This window comes from Streptopelia decaocto, assembly GCF_964273445.1.
Source record: "Streptopelia decaocto genome assembly, chromosome: 6".
Classification (NCBI taxonomy): domain Eukaryota; kingdom Metazoa; phylum Chordata; class Aves; order Columbiformes; family Columbidae; genus Streptopelia; species Streptopelia decaocto.
Window position 1 is genome coordinate 5,389,135 of NC_138660.1, and position 18,883 is coordinate 5,408,017.

The 18,883-nt window shown below is 41.9% G+C and overlaps 1 protein-coding gene and 1 long non-coding RNA gene across 2 annotated transcripts in view; one reads left to right on the forward strand and one right to left on the reverse strand.

Moving 5' to 3' along the window:
* The window catches only part of PDE6D (phosphodiesterase 6D), a 38,236-nt gene that overhangs the window by 17,129 nt on the left and 2,224 nt on the right, over nt 1–18,883 (forward strand). The window contains exons 2-4 of the mRNA XM_082055576.1: nt 12,590–12,678; nt 17,146–17,271; nt 18,068–18,173. Of these exons, the coding sequence (XP_081911702.1) occupies nt 12,590–12,678; nt 17,146–17,271; nt 18,068–18,173 (321 nt within the window). The remainder of the gene's footprint in view (nt 1–12,589; nt 12,679–17,145; nt 17,272–18,067; nt 18,174–18,883) is intronic.
* On the reverse strand, nt 12,673–16,962 carry LOC309441119. The gene is made up of 3 exons (XR_014184314.1): nt 16,794–16,962; nt 15,760–15,822; nt 12,673–12,804 (listed from the first exon to the last, which is right to left on the reverse strand). It is a non-coding gene; the product is annotated as an uncharacterized lncRNA (long non-coding RNA).

Here is an 18,883-nt window from a genome sequence, read left to right on the forward strand (position 1 = left end):
TTGTACCTATTTGTGTAACAAAGTAGCCAATATTATTTTTACAAGAAGTTATTCCCCTAGTAGAGAGTGACTCCCAAAATGCAAACAGTGCTAAAACACCAAAGTTGTTCCAGGTAGGAGCTACCAAACCCCTGATTATCTCCATCGGGGTACCAGCTGTATGGTCAGTGTGCATCTTTGCTGAAACATGTGCTGTTTCTCCTTATAATTGCCCAGTGTGGAGCAATCTGATCAGATATGGCTAGCAAATGTTCAGACATCCTTCACAAACAGAGGAGCTCCATCAAAACAAACATACATGTTTCTGGATGGGATTTTGTGAAAACAAAAACGGCAGCCCTATATTTAGAAGTTCAACTACAGGTAGATATCTAAGATTTGAAAGAATTTTAAACTGGGTGTGTTAATAGACTGCATAAAAACAATACAAGTGTAAGTGAAAAATGAGTCCTTCCCTGTTCTCAGCTGGATCTGGTGAGGCTGGAACTACTGGAAACTTTTTCAAGCAAAGTTAAGTTAGGAAAAACTTACTGCTGAAGCTCACTGCTTTTTTCCAGAAGTTTGGGGTTTTTTGGTTTTTTAATTCCAGGACTTTCCTTAGGCCTTGTTCTGCTCTGATCCCAGCAGATTCTGGAACAGTGTAATGAAAAAAGGAAACAAGACAAGATGCAGCAGGATGAACTCTTCCCTGTAGCAGCTGCCTGCCTGCAGTCCCACTCTGGGAAGCTTCAATAGCTGTGGAAACAGCCAGTCCCACATACAGTTCCATTACAATGCAGTGTAAGAGGATATCTCAGTGTTATGGGTCCATTCGTGGATCCTTTTAATAGAGCTGGTCAGGTGGTGTTCATTTTGGAAGCCCAGCTCTGCTTAGCGCAGAGTTTATTTTATTTTAACAAAACAGCTTCAAGACTTGGCATTTTCCCTAAACTTAGACTAACGGCTTGACGATTCACTGCTCGTGTTCTGAGTCTGACTGTGAGAGTGCTGATGGAGTGAAGGTGCTGTCCAGCTGTTTGGATTTTAACAAAATATGTTTATATTGGTTCAGCTCTTAATAATCCCTTAGATTATAATCTCTGAACACCATTCTGCACAAAATAGTTGGTGCCTTTGTACAAAATGGTGCCTGCGTGTCCCTGCCAGCAACGAACAGCCGTAGCATTTGTCCTAAGACTTTGTCCTTTCAGATTAACTGCTGACCGTATTTTGCAAAGTTATTGCTACAGTTCCCAGAGCTGGCAATTTTAAGGGCAATTTGAATACATGAGAAAGTGCTGTGTTTCCACTCATTCATTGGGCTCCCTCTTTACACCTAATGAAATTTTGTGGAATGAAGCCCTGTATATGAAAGCACGTTAGAAACTGCTGTGGTGGGTTGGCCCTGGCGGGATGGCAGGTACCCACCAAACCGCTCTGTCACTCCCGTCCTCAGCTGGACAGGGGAGAGAAAAAAATAGCAAAAGGCTTGTGGGTCAAGATAAGAACAGGGAGATCACTCAGAAGTTACCATCGTGCGCCAAACAGACTTGGCTTGGGGAAATTAGTTTAATTTGTTACCAAACAAATCAGAGTAGGATAATGAGAAATAAAACCAAATCTTCAAACACCTTCCCCCCACTTCTCCCTTCTTCCTAGGCTTAACTTTACTCCCAAATTCTTTACCTCCTCCCCCAGCAGCACGGAGGGACAGGGAGTGTGGGTTGCAGTCAGTGTGTCACACACTGTCTGTGCCGCTACTTCATCCTCAGGGGAGAAGTCCTTGCACTCTTCTTCTGCTCCAGCACAGGTCTCTTCCACATGGTGCAGCCCTTCAGGAGCAGATTGCTCCAGCATGGGTCCTCCATGGAGCCACCAGTCCTGCCAGCAAACCCACTCCAGCTTGGGCTCCTCTCTCCACAATGCCACAGGTCCTGCCAGCAAACCTGCTCCAGCATGGGCTTCCCAGCAGGTCACAGCCTTCTTCAGGCATCCAACTGCTGCAGTGTGAGGCCCTCCACGGGCTGCAGGTAGATATCTGCTCCATCATTAACCTCCACGGGCTGCAGGTGGATACCTGCTCCATCATTAACCTCCACGGGCTGCAGGTGGATATCTGCTCCATCATTAACCTCCACGGGCTGCAGGTAGATACCTGCTCCATCATTAACCTCCACGGGCTGCAGGGGAATCTCTTCTCCAGCACCTGGAGCACCTCCTCCCCTTCTTCTTCTGCACTGACCTTGGTGTTTGCAAAGTCGTTTCTCTCACATATTTTCACTTTTCTCTCTGGCTGCAATTGAGCAGGTGTTGGTTTTTGTTTTGTTTTCTCCTTCTTAATTATGTTATCCCAGAGGTGCTACCACCATCGCTGATGGCTCAGCCTTGGCTAGTGGCAGATCCATCTTGGCTCTGTTGGACATGGGGGAAGCTTCTAGTGGCTTCTCACAGAAGTAATCTCTGTAGACCTCCTGCTACCAAAACCTTGCCACGCAAACCCAGTACAGAGGCATCTCTAGGTTTTAGAATTGGGGAGATTTTTTAACTTAGCTGATTATGTCTCTTAAGTGAACAACAGAACAACCTGTGATATTAAGCATGACCCACAGATGGACTTTGCTGAAGCACTTTGTGTGAGCTCAAAATATGCTTGAGTGTCCAGAGTTAAAAACTGAAAAGGAAATTAAGCGTTTTCACAGGAACTCTGAATTAAAATGAACCAAGAAGGGAACAAATGCAGTATTTTCCCCCATGACTCCCCTATTTTATATTTCTGGTGCTTTAAAGTTGTCTTAGCCAACAAGAGTATTATGGATAAGTTTCAGAGTTTTCCTCATTTTTCTAGCTAGAAGCATTTTGCTTCTATTGTCAGAGCTCATACATCTACTTTTTGTCCTGCTTTAATATGCCATTTTAGACACTAAAAAGTACTTCTAATTCTGCAACCAGTCATCTTTATTTCCTTCCTGCCCCTCACTTCCATTAGTAATTCTTGGCAGCGCTTCAGACCCCCCCTGCTTCCTAGTTAGGGTGAATGAGAAACCATCAAAAGCCAGAAAAACATGGAGTGAAGGAAACCACCAGCTCTGTAGCGTGATTGCTGCGATTTGTGCTGCTGCAAAGTCGCTCCAAGTCAGAGCAAGAGTTTCCATGAGCCAGAGAGCACAGTTCCTGCCTGGCTGAAGAGAGACAATATTGGCTATTGAAGAACAAGATTTGAAGCCAAACACCTCCTGAGATCTCTTTCCTCTTCTCTTACTGATTCACTGTGGCTGTGGGCAAACCTTCAGGCTTATTTCCCAGCCTCTACAATATACAGTTACTAAAAAGCTACTTTGAGAATGGTATTGGAAGTTTTTGAAGCAGCACTTAGTACTAAGAATTAAGTTAGTAGTCACCGAGCTGCAGCGTATTGCCTATTCAGCTGGACATCCTATCTTTCTAGTTAAATTACAGGATTTGTCTCCTCTCCTGGGTAGCCCCAGGTAGCGATAGTGTGAAGCTGTTCAAACTGGTACCGCAGTGAGGGAGTTAGTGCCAAAGCCTCATCTCCCATCAATTTCCAGTCTGCAGATCTGTTCTTATAAGTGCATGATACATTAATACCTCCAGTAAATTACGTATTCTCCTCAAATACATGAATCTGATAAATCTATGGTTTATTGGAGCTCAATAGGCTGGTGTGCTAGAGAGCTTTGTAAGAAGAGTCATGAGGTGAAGGAGAAAAAACCATAAAGATTAATGGGGGGAGAGCATGTAGTCACAACATAAGCACTGGCAGTTGGAAGTCATCTAGGCTTTTTGTGTTGTCAGTTGCTTATTTTACCAGGGGGACCCTTTCAGACCGAGATGTTGCTTGGAGTTCAGAGGACAGATAAACCAAACAGCAGGGGAACCTGCTGATGCTCAGCGATGCCATTTTCAATAAACATCACTTTGCTCAATAGAGAAATTATTGCAGAGGCCTTCAAGGAACAAAGGCATCGACTGGCCACAAACAGTGCTATATAAAACTGCCTTTTTAAAGCCTTTTAGGTTTTTTTCCCCACTCTTCACACAAGGGTACAGGTCATTCAAGTGGAACTATATGAAAACGCCAGCTAAGCAGCCATGTTTATCCCATTTAAAAATCTGATCAAAGAAGCCTTTGTTCCTCTCTCAGGTCTGGTCCCGTCAGTAAGGGAAAGTGTGAAGATCCTTTTAGATGTAAAAAAAAATCCACTCCTACAGTGTTGCAAGAACGACGTGAAATCAAGCCAAGCCTTCCTTTATGAACAAGCCAATATAATGTATGTTTCAAAACAATTTAATAATAATATAAAATAAAGAGGCATATCAAGGTTCAAAATACCTCATTCCATTAAAGCCATTTTCATTGCATGACTGTTTTGACATCTTGTGTTTCAACCCTGCAAAGAACAATAGGCCAGAATGATTTACAGGGAGGTAAGGTCCTCTGAGGGCTCTGGTTACAACCTCATCTATGAAAATGAAGTTATTCACCAGAACCCCTCGATAGATTATTTCCCTGAAACTCCCTCTAGTTCACTTATTGCTGAGAAACTTGAAATATTATCATAATAGTTCAGCTGTGTTGAAATGATTGAATGTTCTGAAGTAGTGACGACAAAATGAAGTTGTTTCCATCGCCGAATCACTTTCAGCATTCACTTGCAGAAAGGAAAATCGTTTGATGTGCTAAAATTAAAAAGTGGGCAAACTGAACCACATGCTCTTTTTATTCCAAATTGTTTGGGGGTTTAAAGCATTTAATTTTAAGCGTTCTGGATTTAAAAAATCTCTATCCAGCCAGATTTAAATTGCAGGAATGTTGTTCTTTTAAGTGCCTCTCCCTCATCATAGCATTCCCTGGATTGGCTTCTCAAGCTGTCCTGTGAGTTGCTTCACATTTGACATAGATGGGCATCTGTAAGGAGGCCCCAGTGCTTTAGTTTCAATTGCATTTTTAGTTTCCCTCGTCTATGTGGACTCTCCATTAGTTTTCTCTTCAGTTACATTCAGTTGCTGCAAGCAACCCACTTTAAAATTGCATTCTGATAAAGCCCTACAGATTTTAAAGGTCACATTCTTTTCTCGGATTAATACATCATTCCCATTGATTCACCTGCTGTTTCTGCAAACTCAGAGTATTACTGATGACATTAATTATGTTAATATTCAAAAGGCTCTTAGCATGAGCTCAAGCTTTTCTAACCTGCTAATTTTTGAGATCCATTTAAAATGCAGGGAAGATGGGGAGGAGTTGACTGTTAGCGCACTGGAAAAGGAAGAATAATTGTCTTTGTGCAATTCATTCTTCTGAGATGGTCCTGCAAGTAATGATGAGTTTTTCTAAGTTATTGATTGTTTTGCTACCTAGGATGGAAAGCAATCTCCAGATGTGATCGCATGGTGTTTCTCCTGCTGGGGCGTTGGTATAAAGGAATTCTGTCAAGCCTATTCAGAGAAGGCAAAGAAAAGCCTAAAAACATAAGCAGCAGAAAGCAGCACAAAACCACTGCATCGCTTCAGCTTGCTTTTCTTTTGGCACTGTCATCTGCTTCTAGGAACCATTTTAACATCTGTTTCTAGAGGAAAAAAAACACATTTCTAATAGTAGCAAACAACGCACTTCCACAGATCTGGCATAGAAAACACAGAAATGCTCCCTCTGACAGGAGAACCTGCCCCATAAGCTGGTGATTTGCTTGTATAGATTTGATTTGGAGCTTATTCCCACTTTAAACAACTTTTTATTCGATGTACCACAAGTGTATTTTGGTTTTTCCTTTAACTTTAGTTGTCAGGGATCTCAAATCTTAGTTATTTTCCTTAGGAGCTTAGAAGTGGTTCATCTTTTTAGGCTGAGCTCAGTTCTGGAGAATTACCTGGCACACGCTCCACGAGTGTTGTCGACGTGGCCTTTCTGGTACGTCAGGGCAGCGAGGCAGATTTCTCAGCTGCTGCAGGGGAATGTCACACATTGTTGCTTTTGTCCAAAGGTTCTTTGCAAATGCCTAAATTGGTTCCAATTGCTCAGCAGTGACAAAAATTGCAGGAATTTGTAGGAGAGTTAAGCTTCTACAAGATTAGACTCATCTGGACAGAGGAGTAATCTTGAAACGATAGTGTCTACATCTGCCCCTAGTTCAGCTGTTTGCAGACCTCTGTAATTTATTCTTTTTTACCTGTTTCTCTCCTGATGACCCTGAGCTTCATCTCAGTACATCTGTAACTCTTTCCTTCAAAATGTAAATCCATTTGTTTCTTGCTCCTTTGGTTTGAGGAGGAGAGAAGTGAGAGAAACAGAAGCCTGGCTCAGTTTGCAAAATGACAAGAGTGAAAATTAAACGTAAACTAATGGAAAGCAAACTCTGTGCCTTTTTCTGCTATGTAACATCACCAGAATGCTGTGAAATAACGATGTATGTTAATTGTTCATTTTGATGAAAATAACGAATAATAATTGTATTATTCAACCTAAACTGTTTGAAAAGCACACACGTTAAACTGGATATTCTGCATAAGATTTTCATTAGCAAATGTTGGACTTGGCTTTACTGCATTTCCAAAGCAGAAATTATCTGAGGTCTACTTAATATAATATAATGTAGCAATATTAGCATAAACTCCTATTACAACAAGGTAAGGTTGACATGGTACTCGGTAATATGACTGTCTTTCCAAGTACAGGCCAAGAACAGCTTAATCCAGGGCTGTCTGATGTTAGATGAAAATATGTGGGGATATAAGATCCATATAGACAGCATCTGCAAGCAAAGATGTGAGGGGGAAGGTAAAAAGGGAGGTACAAGCATATAAGCACATGATATTGTGTTGATTCTTTTGCTGTGATGCTATAGCTGTTAAATATATCCCTCTGATTACATCATTTGCTGAGAAATGACTTTGTTGGTTGCTGAGGTCTTCTGCTGCATTTTGCCGTGTGGTTCACATTATCAGTTGATCTCCCCGGCTTGTGTTGCACAGCAGTTTGCTCTGTGCAGACTTTAAAACCAGGCTCTTTTACAGTGAGTGTCAGGAGCGCTTCAAGGCATAACTGGCTTCCTTCCACTCGAGGGGTTAATAGGGCGCCTTTCCAGTCCCCAGCACCTCCCATCATTTGTATCTTGTGCATCACTCCAGGAAATTTGGTTTATAATAGCAGAGTTTTAAAAAATACCTGCCCCCGTAAGAGCCATCATAGTTCACTCTCTGACTGATCTGGAACCCAGAGGGGTGTGCTGCTGTGTGAAAGCAGGAGACCTCGACAGGGCTGTGCCCAAAGGCTCCAGTTGTGTTTAAGGAGTAGCTTCCAGTTTGTGTGTTTGTTTGGATACTTCTGTTCCTAGACAGAATGGATAGATGCTCATTCAGTTCCTTCAGATTTGATTTTGCGCTGAATTTCAGCCTCAGAGTAGGAGGAAAGACTCCTTTTCTCTTGAGTGCAGAGTGAACTCAAGGACCTGATTCAGCGCAATGTCTGTGCATATACTTAAATGAAGCACACAATTAAGAGTTCTGCACAAGCGGGATTTGGGAGCTGCAATAAAAAGTGAGATTAGAGATTGGAAAGATTAGAGGGTGAATGGCATGAGTGGAGTAGAAGCACAAGGCCGTTTGGGTGGCCTGCTTCATAATCCTGTAGTTTGGTAGTTATTTTGTGTTATTTATTTTGGTCCTGACTCCTCAGACTGGATTGAAAGAATTGAGATGCACTTATTCTGGGAAAATATATCTGATAAAAACGTAATACCTAAAGTTTGATCTTTACTTATCTGTGACATTATTTCAAGAAACACGCTCACCCGTGTCACGAGTGCCTGGTTGTGTCTGCTTTTCACAACAAGTGATGTGGAATCAGGAGTGAAAGTTGGGCCGTCCAGATCAGAAGCCTTTCTTGGTCTGCAACAGAGATTAAGTCTGGATGGTTCAGGGCTTTCAGCTCCCCTTCTCCACCTTCTCTTTGTCATTTGGCCCATAGGACAATTCTTAACATGCAATAGCTGAGATCCTGTTTGCACCTGGCATGTAGTGAATTGTTCTTAATACTGCATTTCATGTAAAAAAAAATAATCTGGCAAAGATGATCTGGCAAACCTTCCCTTCCAGGAGTGGTTATCAACATTAGACTTGCTTTTATTATGAAAGGCAAGAGAGCACCAGTTCCTAAGGTTTTAGAACAGTCTAAACAGCAAGGAATAAAATGAAAAATGGATCATTTAGTGGAAGGAAAGGCACCTGCTGGTTGCCGCAGCCTTTAAAATATTCAAAAGTGCTAAACATTGCAACTTACAAATAATAGTCAGGGAGACTGGGGCAGAACTTCTTTAACCCCGTAATACTTTAATGGTTAGTTTTGTTTATACCCATTCTCTTCCTTCAAGGTTATTCTTAATTACCACTGTGGTAATACATGGGAATCTTTTGCAATGCTAAAGCACTTAAAGATAAGTGTGTATATTTTGATTTGTTTGAACGAGGTGACGTCTATGACAGATACTAAAAAGAAAGGATTTCTGTTCTGACATCAGAGGTATTCAAGACAACAAAACTTGGATTTAGAAATGCACAAACCATTTCCATTCATCGGGCTAAGCAAAGTAGGTCTGTGAGGAAGCTAATTCATGTCACGTATATAAAGCAAGTCAAATTCCAGCTACTACAAAGCTTTTATGTAAGACTTTGCTGACCCAATAGGTGGTGGAGTATAAATAGATCAACAGTACACCCTTCCTTCTGCTGTTCTACCTAATCCTTCCTTGCCTTCAGGATTGAAGAGTATTTGATCTATTGAGTCTTAAATCAGACATTATTTCCTAAAAAAAAAAACGGCAAAATCCAGGAGAATGAAAACTTAATGGTGTAAGAGCATTCTTGTGATTTTAAAATGAGAAGCTGAATTAAGAATAAACTATTGTTCTTCCTTTTTTTTTTTTTCATATATATTCACTTCACAAAGCTGTAACTGCCTGGCTCTCTACTTACTCTCCTTCGCTACCCCTGCCAGGTGGCTTGACATGAGCCTCTTCAAAAAGAGTAATTGTGTTAAACCTATATTAATTTACTTTCTCCTTTTCAATAATACTCAAAATGCCCTCTTCATCCTGCCTGCAGGTCTCCACTGCTGCTCGGAAGATGGAGCACTTTTTATTTTTAGTAACAATATCTCTCATGCTGGGATGGAAGAATCTTAAACCAATTAAACACATTAGAAGATAACAGTGTGTGTGGGTTTGGTTCGACATCTCCATTTTATTCACTCTGGGGTATGTCCTAGTACCAGCCTTTCTATCCAAGATGACAGAAATAGTGTGATAAGCTGCTAACTAGGTAAGCAGCACAGCTGCTGCTTTGTCAGGTATTCCCTTGCCAAAAAATCACTTGTGATGGGTTTTGCCCTTTTTTTTTTTAATTCCATTACAGTTAAGTTTTATAAATGATCTCAAGTTTGACTTAGGAAGTTTTTTCAGATGCCTGTTTCTTTTTAAACATTTATATTTTTGAAGAGTTATTCTCCTGAACATGAAGTTTTTTTACCAGTAGAAGAGGATTGTGTGTGTGCACTTATAAGATTTGATCATTTGTTCTTCCCTTTTAATAATGCTTAGTTACTGGGAAAAAAAAACCTTATGAACTGGCTGGAGTATTCTGACCCCTTAAAATATATCTGGACCCACATATTTTAACTCTGTATGTACACTCTGAATAGCAGGTTGATTTCATTTTTTTACTTGCAGAAGCTGGAAAACGTGTTCTCAATCTGCACATGTGTCTGCTAGATCAGAAAGCCTTTGGCTACGCTGACACTAAACCTTTCTTCATTTGATATGGAATATCCATGGGTTAGCAGCGTCTAAATTGTTTAAATACAAGACATTTTCTAGGAACTGAGGCATCCATTGCTGACCTACATGCTCTCATCAGCAGGGACACAGTCCTGAGCTTTTTATTTATCCTTCATCTTTAATTTGACAGTCAGAATACAGAGCACAGGGCAGGCTGTCCTGCATGGCTTTACTCTTACAGTGGAACATCAATACAGAATAAAGTCTGATAGCGCTTTATAAAAGTCTAACACCCCAAATGTTCACACATACAGCGTTGTTCAGCACGACTGGATTGAGAAATAAACCCTGATTAGAGAGAAGCGACAGAGGTCTGTAGTCTACAGTGGCGTTTTCTCTCACCAGAAATAGTAGGTCACTGTCACCCTGTAACTATGTATTTCAAGCAAGGACAATAATTAAGCTGTGAGGCTACGTATACTCTTTGAAGGGCATTTCTGATGTAACACTTTAGAAAATGGCAAATGTGATTTCAGACTACTCCAAAAGCCAATAAAGGACGAGGAACGGGAAGGTAACGCACAGCATGACAAGGAAAAAGAAAGAGGGTGCATTAATTAGAGCACCGGTGCAGCGCTTGGGAGGCTGCATCGGCTCCCGTGCAGAGTTCTGGGTAGTGTTTCCCGTTCAGAGGAACCCAAACACAGCTCAGTTTGGTACCACCCAGCCTATGGCCAGACCTGTTTGCTCAGAAATCACACTGATATTGATAGTGAACAAATAGCAAGTAAATACTTCTGAAGGGGATCATTTTTTTAAAGCTAGTATAACTTTCTGATAATCAAGTGCCCAATATACTGAATTACTGTGCTGCTGATAGTTTGCATTGCAAGGTGTTGTGAAGATAAATGAATTTGCCAGTGAAACGCTCAGATTGTTTCATTTGTCATTTTCCCCTCATACAAGGCATTCGATAGACTGCACACTGCTTTCTATGCAAATAGCCTCACCCTGACTAGTTTGTATGTTTGTCTGTGGGAAGATGGATCTAAAAATGGTGGATTTTTTTGGACATTTTAAATTACAGTTGGGGAGGTTCCATCCTGTGGGTTGTGTTGGCTGGGGACTTTTTTTTCCAGTTTCCAGCCAGCACCACATGAAGTGCCCAGCCCCGCGGCAGGTTCTCCTGTCCGCGCTGCTGCTCATTTTCTTTCTGTGTCCTGCCTGCCTACAGCCCCCGTTTCCCTTGCTCTGGTAGTCGGGGACACATCTCCGCTTTCCAGCTTTCTGCCTAGATATAGAGGTGGAATACGGGGCCCTCCAAACATGATGCTTTCCATCTTCCTCCCCTTTCACTTTTGCCCTAATCCCAGAGCAAGTGGTAGCTATTTTGTGTTTTAGAACAAGTCTAGAAGGACATAAGCAGGCTGCCCTATGCTCCCTCTTCCCGTGGTTCAAGTTGTTGCCAAGTTTTGGAAGCTGTAAGGCCTTGCCTGTGTAAAGAGACTCCATGCTCCCACCTTTGTCCTCCCTCTTGTCCTTTCAGTGGGACATGGAAAGTTTGGCCAGTCTTCAGGAAAAGAAAGGCTCCTCACATCTGCACTGAAGCAACCATCTTCCCTTCCCTCCTCCACACACATAATTTTAAAACAAATCTTACCCTGTAATGCAAAACTTGCTAAAGCATCTGTTTCTTCCCTGGAGCTCTGGAAAAATGTGATCAATGTGACAAGTTTGTGTGAGTCTGCCTGGAAACTGTGTATGTTAGAGGATGAGTTCAATATGCATATCTCTGACAGCTCCTATTTATACCTACATCAAGGTCCATATTGTCCCTCTTCTGTTTCTCTACCTCCCCAATCAGTTCCTCAAGCAGTTGGTCTCCCCCTCTCCCAGATGGTTTCCAGTATCTTAAGAAGTACTGAGTACTGAGTGCACTGCCATAAACCAGCAAAAGGAAATACCTGGAAAGGTGATGGTTTGTGTGACCTTATCTCACAAATCCTACTCTATTCAGGCTGCTTGACGAGCTGTGGCCCAGGATGCTGGTTCAGCGACGGCTGCGTCCCTGTTCAAGGCGGCATCGTGCAGGCTCCTTCTGATGTGTCGATGTCTGAGTTACGCTATGGGAGAGATATTTCAAAGGTGTGCTTAAGATCATTATTAATTGTCTCTTTGAAAATGTGTTTCCTACTTGTCTGTAAATTTAAGGACTGATTCACTGATCTGGGCTTTTTGAAAGCCAGCACAGCCTCACTTGCTGAGAGCGAAGAGAGAGGAGCTCTCTTTGCTTAGCACTCGGCAGCTGAAGAATTCCCATGAGTGGCAGTTACCAGGTCAACAGCAATGGAACAACCCTTGATATTCATATTTTGTAAGCTAGGAAAACAAGCTCAATCGGGTGCTGTTCTTTTTCCCATGTTATATAGGGAGTACTTCTTTTTCTAGCATTTTTCAAATGCTGGACAACAGCAATAGTTTGTGTAGAATTATCTGTTAGCAATGGTCTTGCTTCTCTGCAGCACAGTGACATTGCCTTTATCCTCTGGAAGCAGCAGAAAATGATAAATGAGGTTAACAAGCTTCAGCCTAACATGAAAACGAAATCTGTGACTATACAACTCTTGTTGCATTCATTCTGGTCAAGGGTTGGTTTGTTCATTTATTTTCTGGGAAAAAGTGTGTCTTTTCATTTGCCTCCTGAGAATCACAGAACACAACTGAAACACAGCTACTCACCTATTTCAGGGCTTAGCAAAGAATAGTAGGCGCAGCATTTAGGGATGCAGATAGCTTGTTTTCCTTAATTGCTTCCCAATCAGAAACTGGATGAACCTTCGGGATGCGGAAACAGGGAAAATCCTCTGGCAAGGAACAGAAGATCTGTCCGTACCTGGAGTGGAGCATGAAGGTACCGTGCACATTTTGGAGCTGGGTGGCTGTGTGTCTGGGTCATCAGAGCTGCGAGTGAACCTCTGCTTTGAAGGACACGTCCTGGTTGTGACTGGACACCTTCAGAGGCTTCCGCCACAATAACCTGGAGACACAGGGAGAAGGGTGGGAATGGATCAGTGGCTTGCAAAGGGGACAAGTTAAACAGTGTTAAGCAGGGAGCTCAGCTGGGTAAGGAACGAGTGGACAACCTTTGCTAGGTCACGTGTTGCTTCCAAAATGAAAAGTATAAAAATATATCGGCTTTTCTTAGTATAACAACAGGGTTTACTCAAGGTAGAGTTCAAACGGAGAACCAGTGGGGAAGAAGCATACATCTTGCCTGGCCACTGCTGTCCTAATATTCTCCTGCACTAAATTTGAGCTCTGCTTTTAGACCTGGCACATTTGCTCTGCTCTCTGTCCCTCTACCATTGCTAGGAAGGCCTCTTGCCCATCCACTTCTGTCCTCGCTAAATAGCAGAGGACTTGGTAACGTCCCTTGCCAGGAGCTTTGCTTTGGCTCTATGAAGGGTCTGACCTCACTTAATTAATTTTGAAGGCTTTTGTATTATGTGATCTCCAGTAAGTGGAGTGAACTTGGGTATTTAATTATGCTAGTGACGTTGATTTATTTGTGGTTAAACATCAAGGAGTGAGTTCTGCCTGTCACTACTAGGCCTTACCTCTCCCATAAATTGGAAAATCTGTTGTGTCTGTCTGAAGGAAGCAACCAGCATATAAAGATCCTTCTCTGCCCAGAGAGCATACAGAACATCTGTGGCAAAACACTGTGAGCCCAGTAGTCTAGCAATATACCTCGTTTCAAAGCCAGCTTAAGGGACAAGAGAAACAAGTTGTCTTCTCCTCATTTGGTCCCCAGTCAACATTCATCCGCTTTATGAGAAGAGTTCACTAATAGGACCAGTAGTAGGTTGTCTCAGCATAAGAGTGGCCTGATGCCAGGATGCAGGTCAGAGCGAGAGGAAAGCAAAGCTGTGACTCAGTGATCACTAAGAGTGTTTTCCAAGCTTTGTCTTCTTCAGCCTTGCTAGTTGTATTCACATTCTCATATCAGTGCTACCCTGTTTCCCTGAAAATAAGACATACCCCGAAAATAAGCCCTAGCAGGATTTTTCAGGATGCTGGAAATATAAGCCCTACTCCAAAAATAAGACCTAGTTACAGTTCATTTTAAAAAGTCAATTTAAATAGTGTCCAGGCAGCTATACATGTACAAAAGTAAGCATCTTTTGGAAAAAAAATTAATACCGACCCTGTCTCTATTTTCAGGGTAACAGCAAACAGTTCTGCTGATAGGCCTTAACAGATATTTACTCATGACTATTCTACAAGATACCTATATTAAAGAAAAACATTCCAGCACCTTCATATACAACTGTAGGAAAGCAATTGAAATACAACTCTCAAAAGAAATGTGGTCATTCGTTAGTTCAATACAAAATATCTTAAACTGCAGGTTAGTGAAATAACCATGTAACGGAAGACGTAGGAGGAATGAGGAAAGCAGAGGAAAATCAGCCAGAAGTATTCCAAATCTTCCCGGATTTTGTGCTGTACAAGCTCCTCCTTGGCTGCGCAGCTGGTCTTTGACTCCTCTTTGCTGTGTCCTCCCCCAAGGGCTGGTTGTGTCGCCCCAGCTCCCTCCTGCCATCTTTCTCGCTGGCAAATCACACCACCTCGCTCTGCCACAGATTTTCCTCACGTATAAAACAGGAGCCCTCACCTCCCTCAGAGTCACTTGGGGAATTAATTAAAGCATGCTCTGGCATGAGATTAATGCCCATTGTACAAGGGGTTGTTAAGACCTTATCTGGTGTGCAGTTCAGTCACCCATCTAGAAGACGGATGAGTGGAAACTGGAGCAGGTGCAGGGAAGAGCTATTAGGAGAAGCTACTGAAAAGATTACGGATGGGAGGATGGTCTTCCTTGGGAGAAGCAAGGAAAAAAAAACATACCTGTATGGCTTAGCAAGAAAAGAAGGCTGAGATTAATAGATTATTCTCAATAAATTGGCTAAGAAAGGGGAGAGGTCTCCAACAAAGGAGGATAATCTGACTATGAGTTAGAAGAAAGTGTGAGGAAATGGGATTCTGGTACAGAGCAGAAACCATGAAGGCAAATAGAATAATTGTTTTAAAATGAAGGCCATGTGTGTCTCAAAGTCGTTATACAGGACATGTGTGTGTGGGAGGGTTGTTCTGTGGCCATTCGGGGCAAATCACAGACTAGCCATAGCAAACAAAGAATCAAACCTATATCAGAGTGAATAAAATATATGTCATTTAAACAGGACTCCTGTTTGCTTTTCGAACAGGACTTGTATTTGATTTAAGTACAGATTTCTTTTAAAAAAAATGAACTCTTAAGTTTCAAATCATAATAGTGCATTACAACCTAAACTTACTATTACCGCTCAAATAAAAATATTATTAATGTGATATTGGATTGCTACCCAAGTCTTAACATTGAACCACTGAAAGTAGTGAAAATCACTGCCTGAGGACCTGAAACTGGAATTAACCATCTAAACCAGCATCTGCCAGGGGGAGGGCAATCTGGGAGGTGCAAATCTGTCAAGTTTGGTTTCTTCCAATACACAAATAAATCTAATTTTGCAGTAAGCTGCTGAGGTCTGGCACTTGTAGAATCCCCAGCCACCACAGCCACCTTTCGTTCAGGAAGTACAAATAACCTTTCATTATCTAAGAAAAGATGTAGTTTGAAATATAAAATAAGTCTGGCTAAGATAGCTTGCTTTCTTACTTGTCCTGCATATTTAAGATAGTTGTATTAAACGACATGAAAACATGATATGGATATTTTAATTGAATTTCAGTTTCTAACTGAATTCAGTTGGACCCAAGTTACTTGCTTAGTAAATTAGATATGTATAATTTGTCCGTTTCTAATTGATCAGAATTAAGTATATGACTAAATGAATGTTAGCTATATAAGTGCTTAAATGAATGTACAGGTATAGTATACCCTCAAGCTAACAAAAAGCAATACTAAATTTAGGATAAAGTCTATGCTTACCTGCATTTCAGCCTGTTTTAAAATGGTCCTAACTGATGAGAATCAAACTTCTTTCTCTTCTCTCTTTAATGGGAAAAAGAAGTATAAATTAAAATGAATTTAAAGTAAATCATTTCAATTAAGGTTTTTCTGCTTGATGCTATAAATATTAAAATCTCTTAGGTCAGGGGTTTAAAGACTACACAGTCCTACTGCTATTAAAAGTAACCCTTTCTGTAGTTTCGCAATAATAAAGCAAACACTCTTAGCAGTTTGTCTTGGGGACTGAAAGAAATGTAATTACTAAACTGCAGAATAGTTTTAACGAGTCACTTTACACTTCACTGCAAAAGGATGTTTATTCACAACAGGTGTGGTCTGTCCTTGCGGGCAGTGCAGGATGGTGCCACGCAGATCTCTATGCCGAAAGTAAAGAAGACTAAAAATAATTAGCTTTTACATTTAAAACTCTTCCCTTACACTTTTAACTTCCTTTCTTTACCTTTATTTTTTTGCTAAAACAAACCGTGGGCTGTGTACTTTGCCATAGGATAGGACAGCAGCTTATGCTCCCTAACCCTCCAGCTCTCTAGATTGGTGTCGTGTCAGCCTCCTGCTCCATTAAACTGTTCTACATCAGAGGGATTCTCCTGAGCTTTGGTAGACTCTTCCTTTTATTAAACACGGATGTTTTGATACACTTTGCATTTAAGAACAGTTTGGCTCATAAAGCACATGCCAGCTGTATTCCCTCCCCTCTTTATTTCTAATAAAATTACATGAAACATTTTCTAATACGCAGGAAGGGTTACGTACAATCACACCACTGAAGCATGACGGGCTTGGGAGATTTTTACTATATTGACTCTCCCCTGTATTCTCCTGATTAGGACCTTTCGGCGTATTAATCAACGCTCCCAAACAGACATTTTGGGCACTTTTACAGAGCCGTGTGAGATGGCTGAAACGTGCTGCTGGGCTGGGAAACGACCGTTTGTGGTTTGCTGGGGATGCAGAGTCTGAAAGGGAAGGGGAAGCGAGAAGGGCGGACTCACTTGTGTACTAAGCAGCCCTTCGGCCGCTAGTGATCCTCAGCACACTTCGAAAGGAAAAACTCAAGTCGCATCTCATATTTCAACTTGAAGAACTGTGGGTTTTAACCAGGAGTCTGAGAGATCAGTGTTGTACCCCTGGTTCTGTCACAAGTTTCATTCCTGCCTCTGGGCAAGGTACTCAACCTATTTGCATCTTGGATTTCACTCCTGCAAATGTAAAAACAAAGTCCTTTGTGTTTGCATTTCTCTTGCACCAGTGCTAATCATTATTTCAAAGTATATTATAATAGCGCCTGAGGTGGCTGGGTTTGTTTTATTGTGTTCAAATAATGCTTCTCTATCTGTTTCACAGCTCGAGTTCCTAAAAAAATCCTGAAATGCAAAGCAGTGTCTCGGGAGTTAAACTTTTCCTCAGCAGAACAGATGGAAAAATTCCGACTGGAGCAGAAAGTGTATTTCAAAGGGCAGTGTCTAGAAGGTGCGTATGTGCTCTGTGCGCGGACCCCAGCGCGGCGGGGATTAGAGAAACTAAACTGGGTTGAACACAGTGATTTTAATTTTTCGGAGTAGCACTGAAGCGCTCATCTTGTCAGGACTAATGGGCCACAGTATTAGCGATAGCATTTCATAAGTGTATTAACACTTCGTTATGTAAGCAAAAAATCTGAGTAATCATGCTTCAAGGCATAAATCCACTGCGGGCTGCCTGAGGCAAGGAAACAGGTTATTTTAGAGTCACCCAGTGTGGGGATTCATGCATCTTCCCCAGAAGCACCCAGACTGGAGGAGCCTCTGGTTTGGTTACAGCGGTGCCACCAAGTATTGTCCCTGTGACTGCGTAGCTGCACATCTGATCTCCCTCACTGCGGTGTTACTCTTAATCTGGGGTGGAGGAGGGGGGACAAAACATTGAGCTCCTTGTCTTTTGGGCAACCAGGTGTGCACTTAAGTCCCAACTGGATCCGGGGGTGTCTGCAAGAGGGGGAGTGTGGTTCCCCGGTTCCCAATTAGGTGTGTTGAAATTTCTACTGAATGCTAAGGAAGTGGCGTGGCTTTATCATGACCATCAGCTATTTTAGAAAGGGAGTATCTGCTTTAAGAGGAGGGCCAGGCTTCGTACAGCTTAAGCTGTACAAAGTAATGTAAATATAAAATGTTGGCAGTACAGCAGGACAGTTCAGGGAGTTCCCCAGCCTGTCGGGTAAAAAGCAAAAGGACCATTTGTGGATTTTGTCTTCTTTCAAATGCCTCTGGATCTTCTTTTTACTTTGCAGAATGGTTCTTTGAATTCGGTTTTGTGATTCCTAACTCCACAAACACTTGGCAGTCCTTGATAGAGGCAGCACCTGAATCACAGATGATGCCAGCAAACGTTTTAACGTGAGTGCCTTGGGCTTACAGCATCTGCGAGCAGGCAAAGAAAGAGCCGTGTGTGGCATTTCCTTGGGGGCCGCAGGGGGAAGGAAGAGTGGGAGCTGCTACCAGCCCTGAATCACCCTCACTACTGTTAGCTGTAGAGAGAGAAAAGGGGCTCAGCCAACCTCATTACCTTCTTTCCCATAGGCCCAATTTGCATTAATATAGCTATAAAAGTTTGGAGAAAGTGGAACTGAGCCTTTATTAGAGTTGCTTAATTTTTTTTGAAAGGCGAATCGTGAAAGGATTTTAAAATGCTTTGCAGCTTAATACTCCTTACATCCAGAAAAAAATTAAAAAATAGATGTTTTGGCCATTTCCAAATCCAGCTCTTGATCACTGACTCTTGTCCAAGGTGGTTGTTTTTCACGCAGTATATCACCCATCTGCTCTACTGTTTGTTTCATCACTGTACTATTTTGCCAAGCCTTGTGTCTTTTACTTTGGATTATAAACTATACGCGTAGCCATATGGAGTTGTATCTGGGGATGAAATACCCTTAACAGGTAGGAAAGAGTCATTTTACCATAAAGAGATTCATACACCTTCCTCATAAACGTCTAGTCCTGGCCACTGTTCGCACACTTACCTCTGAGTAGGTCAGCGATCGCTTGGGCTTGGAATAACGTGTGCCGGGCACGAGCTTTGATGGGATGAGGGAAAAGACTCCTCG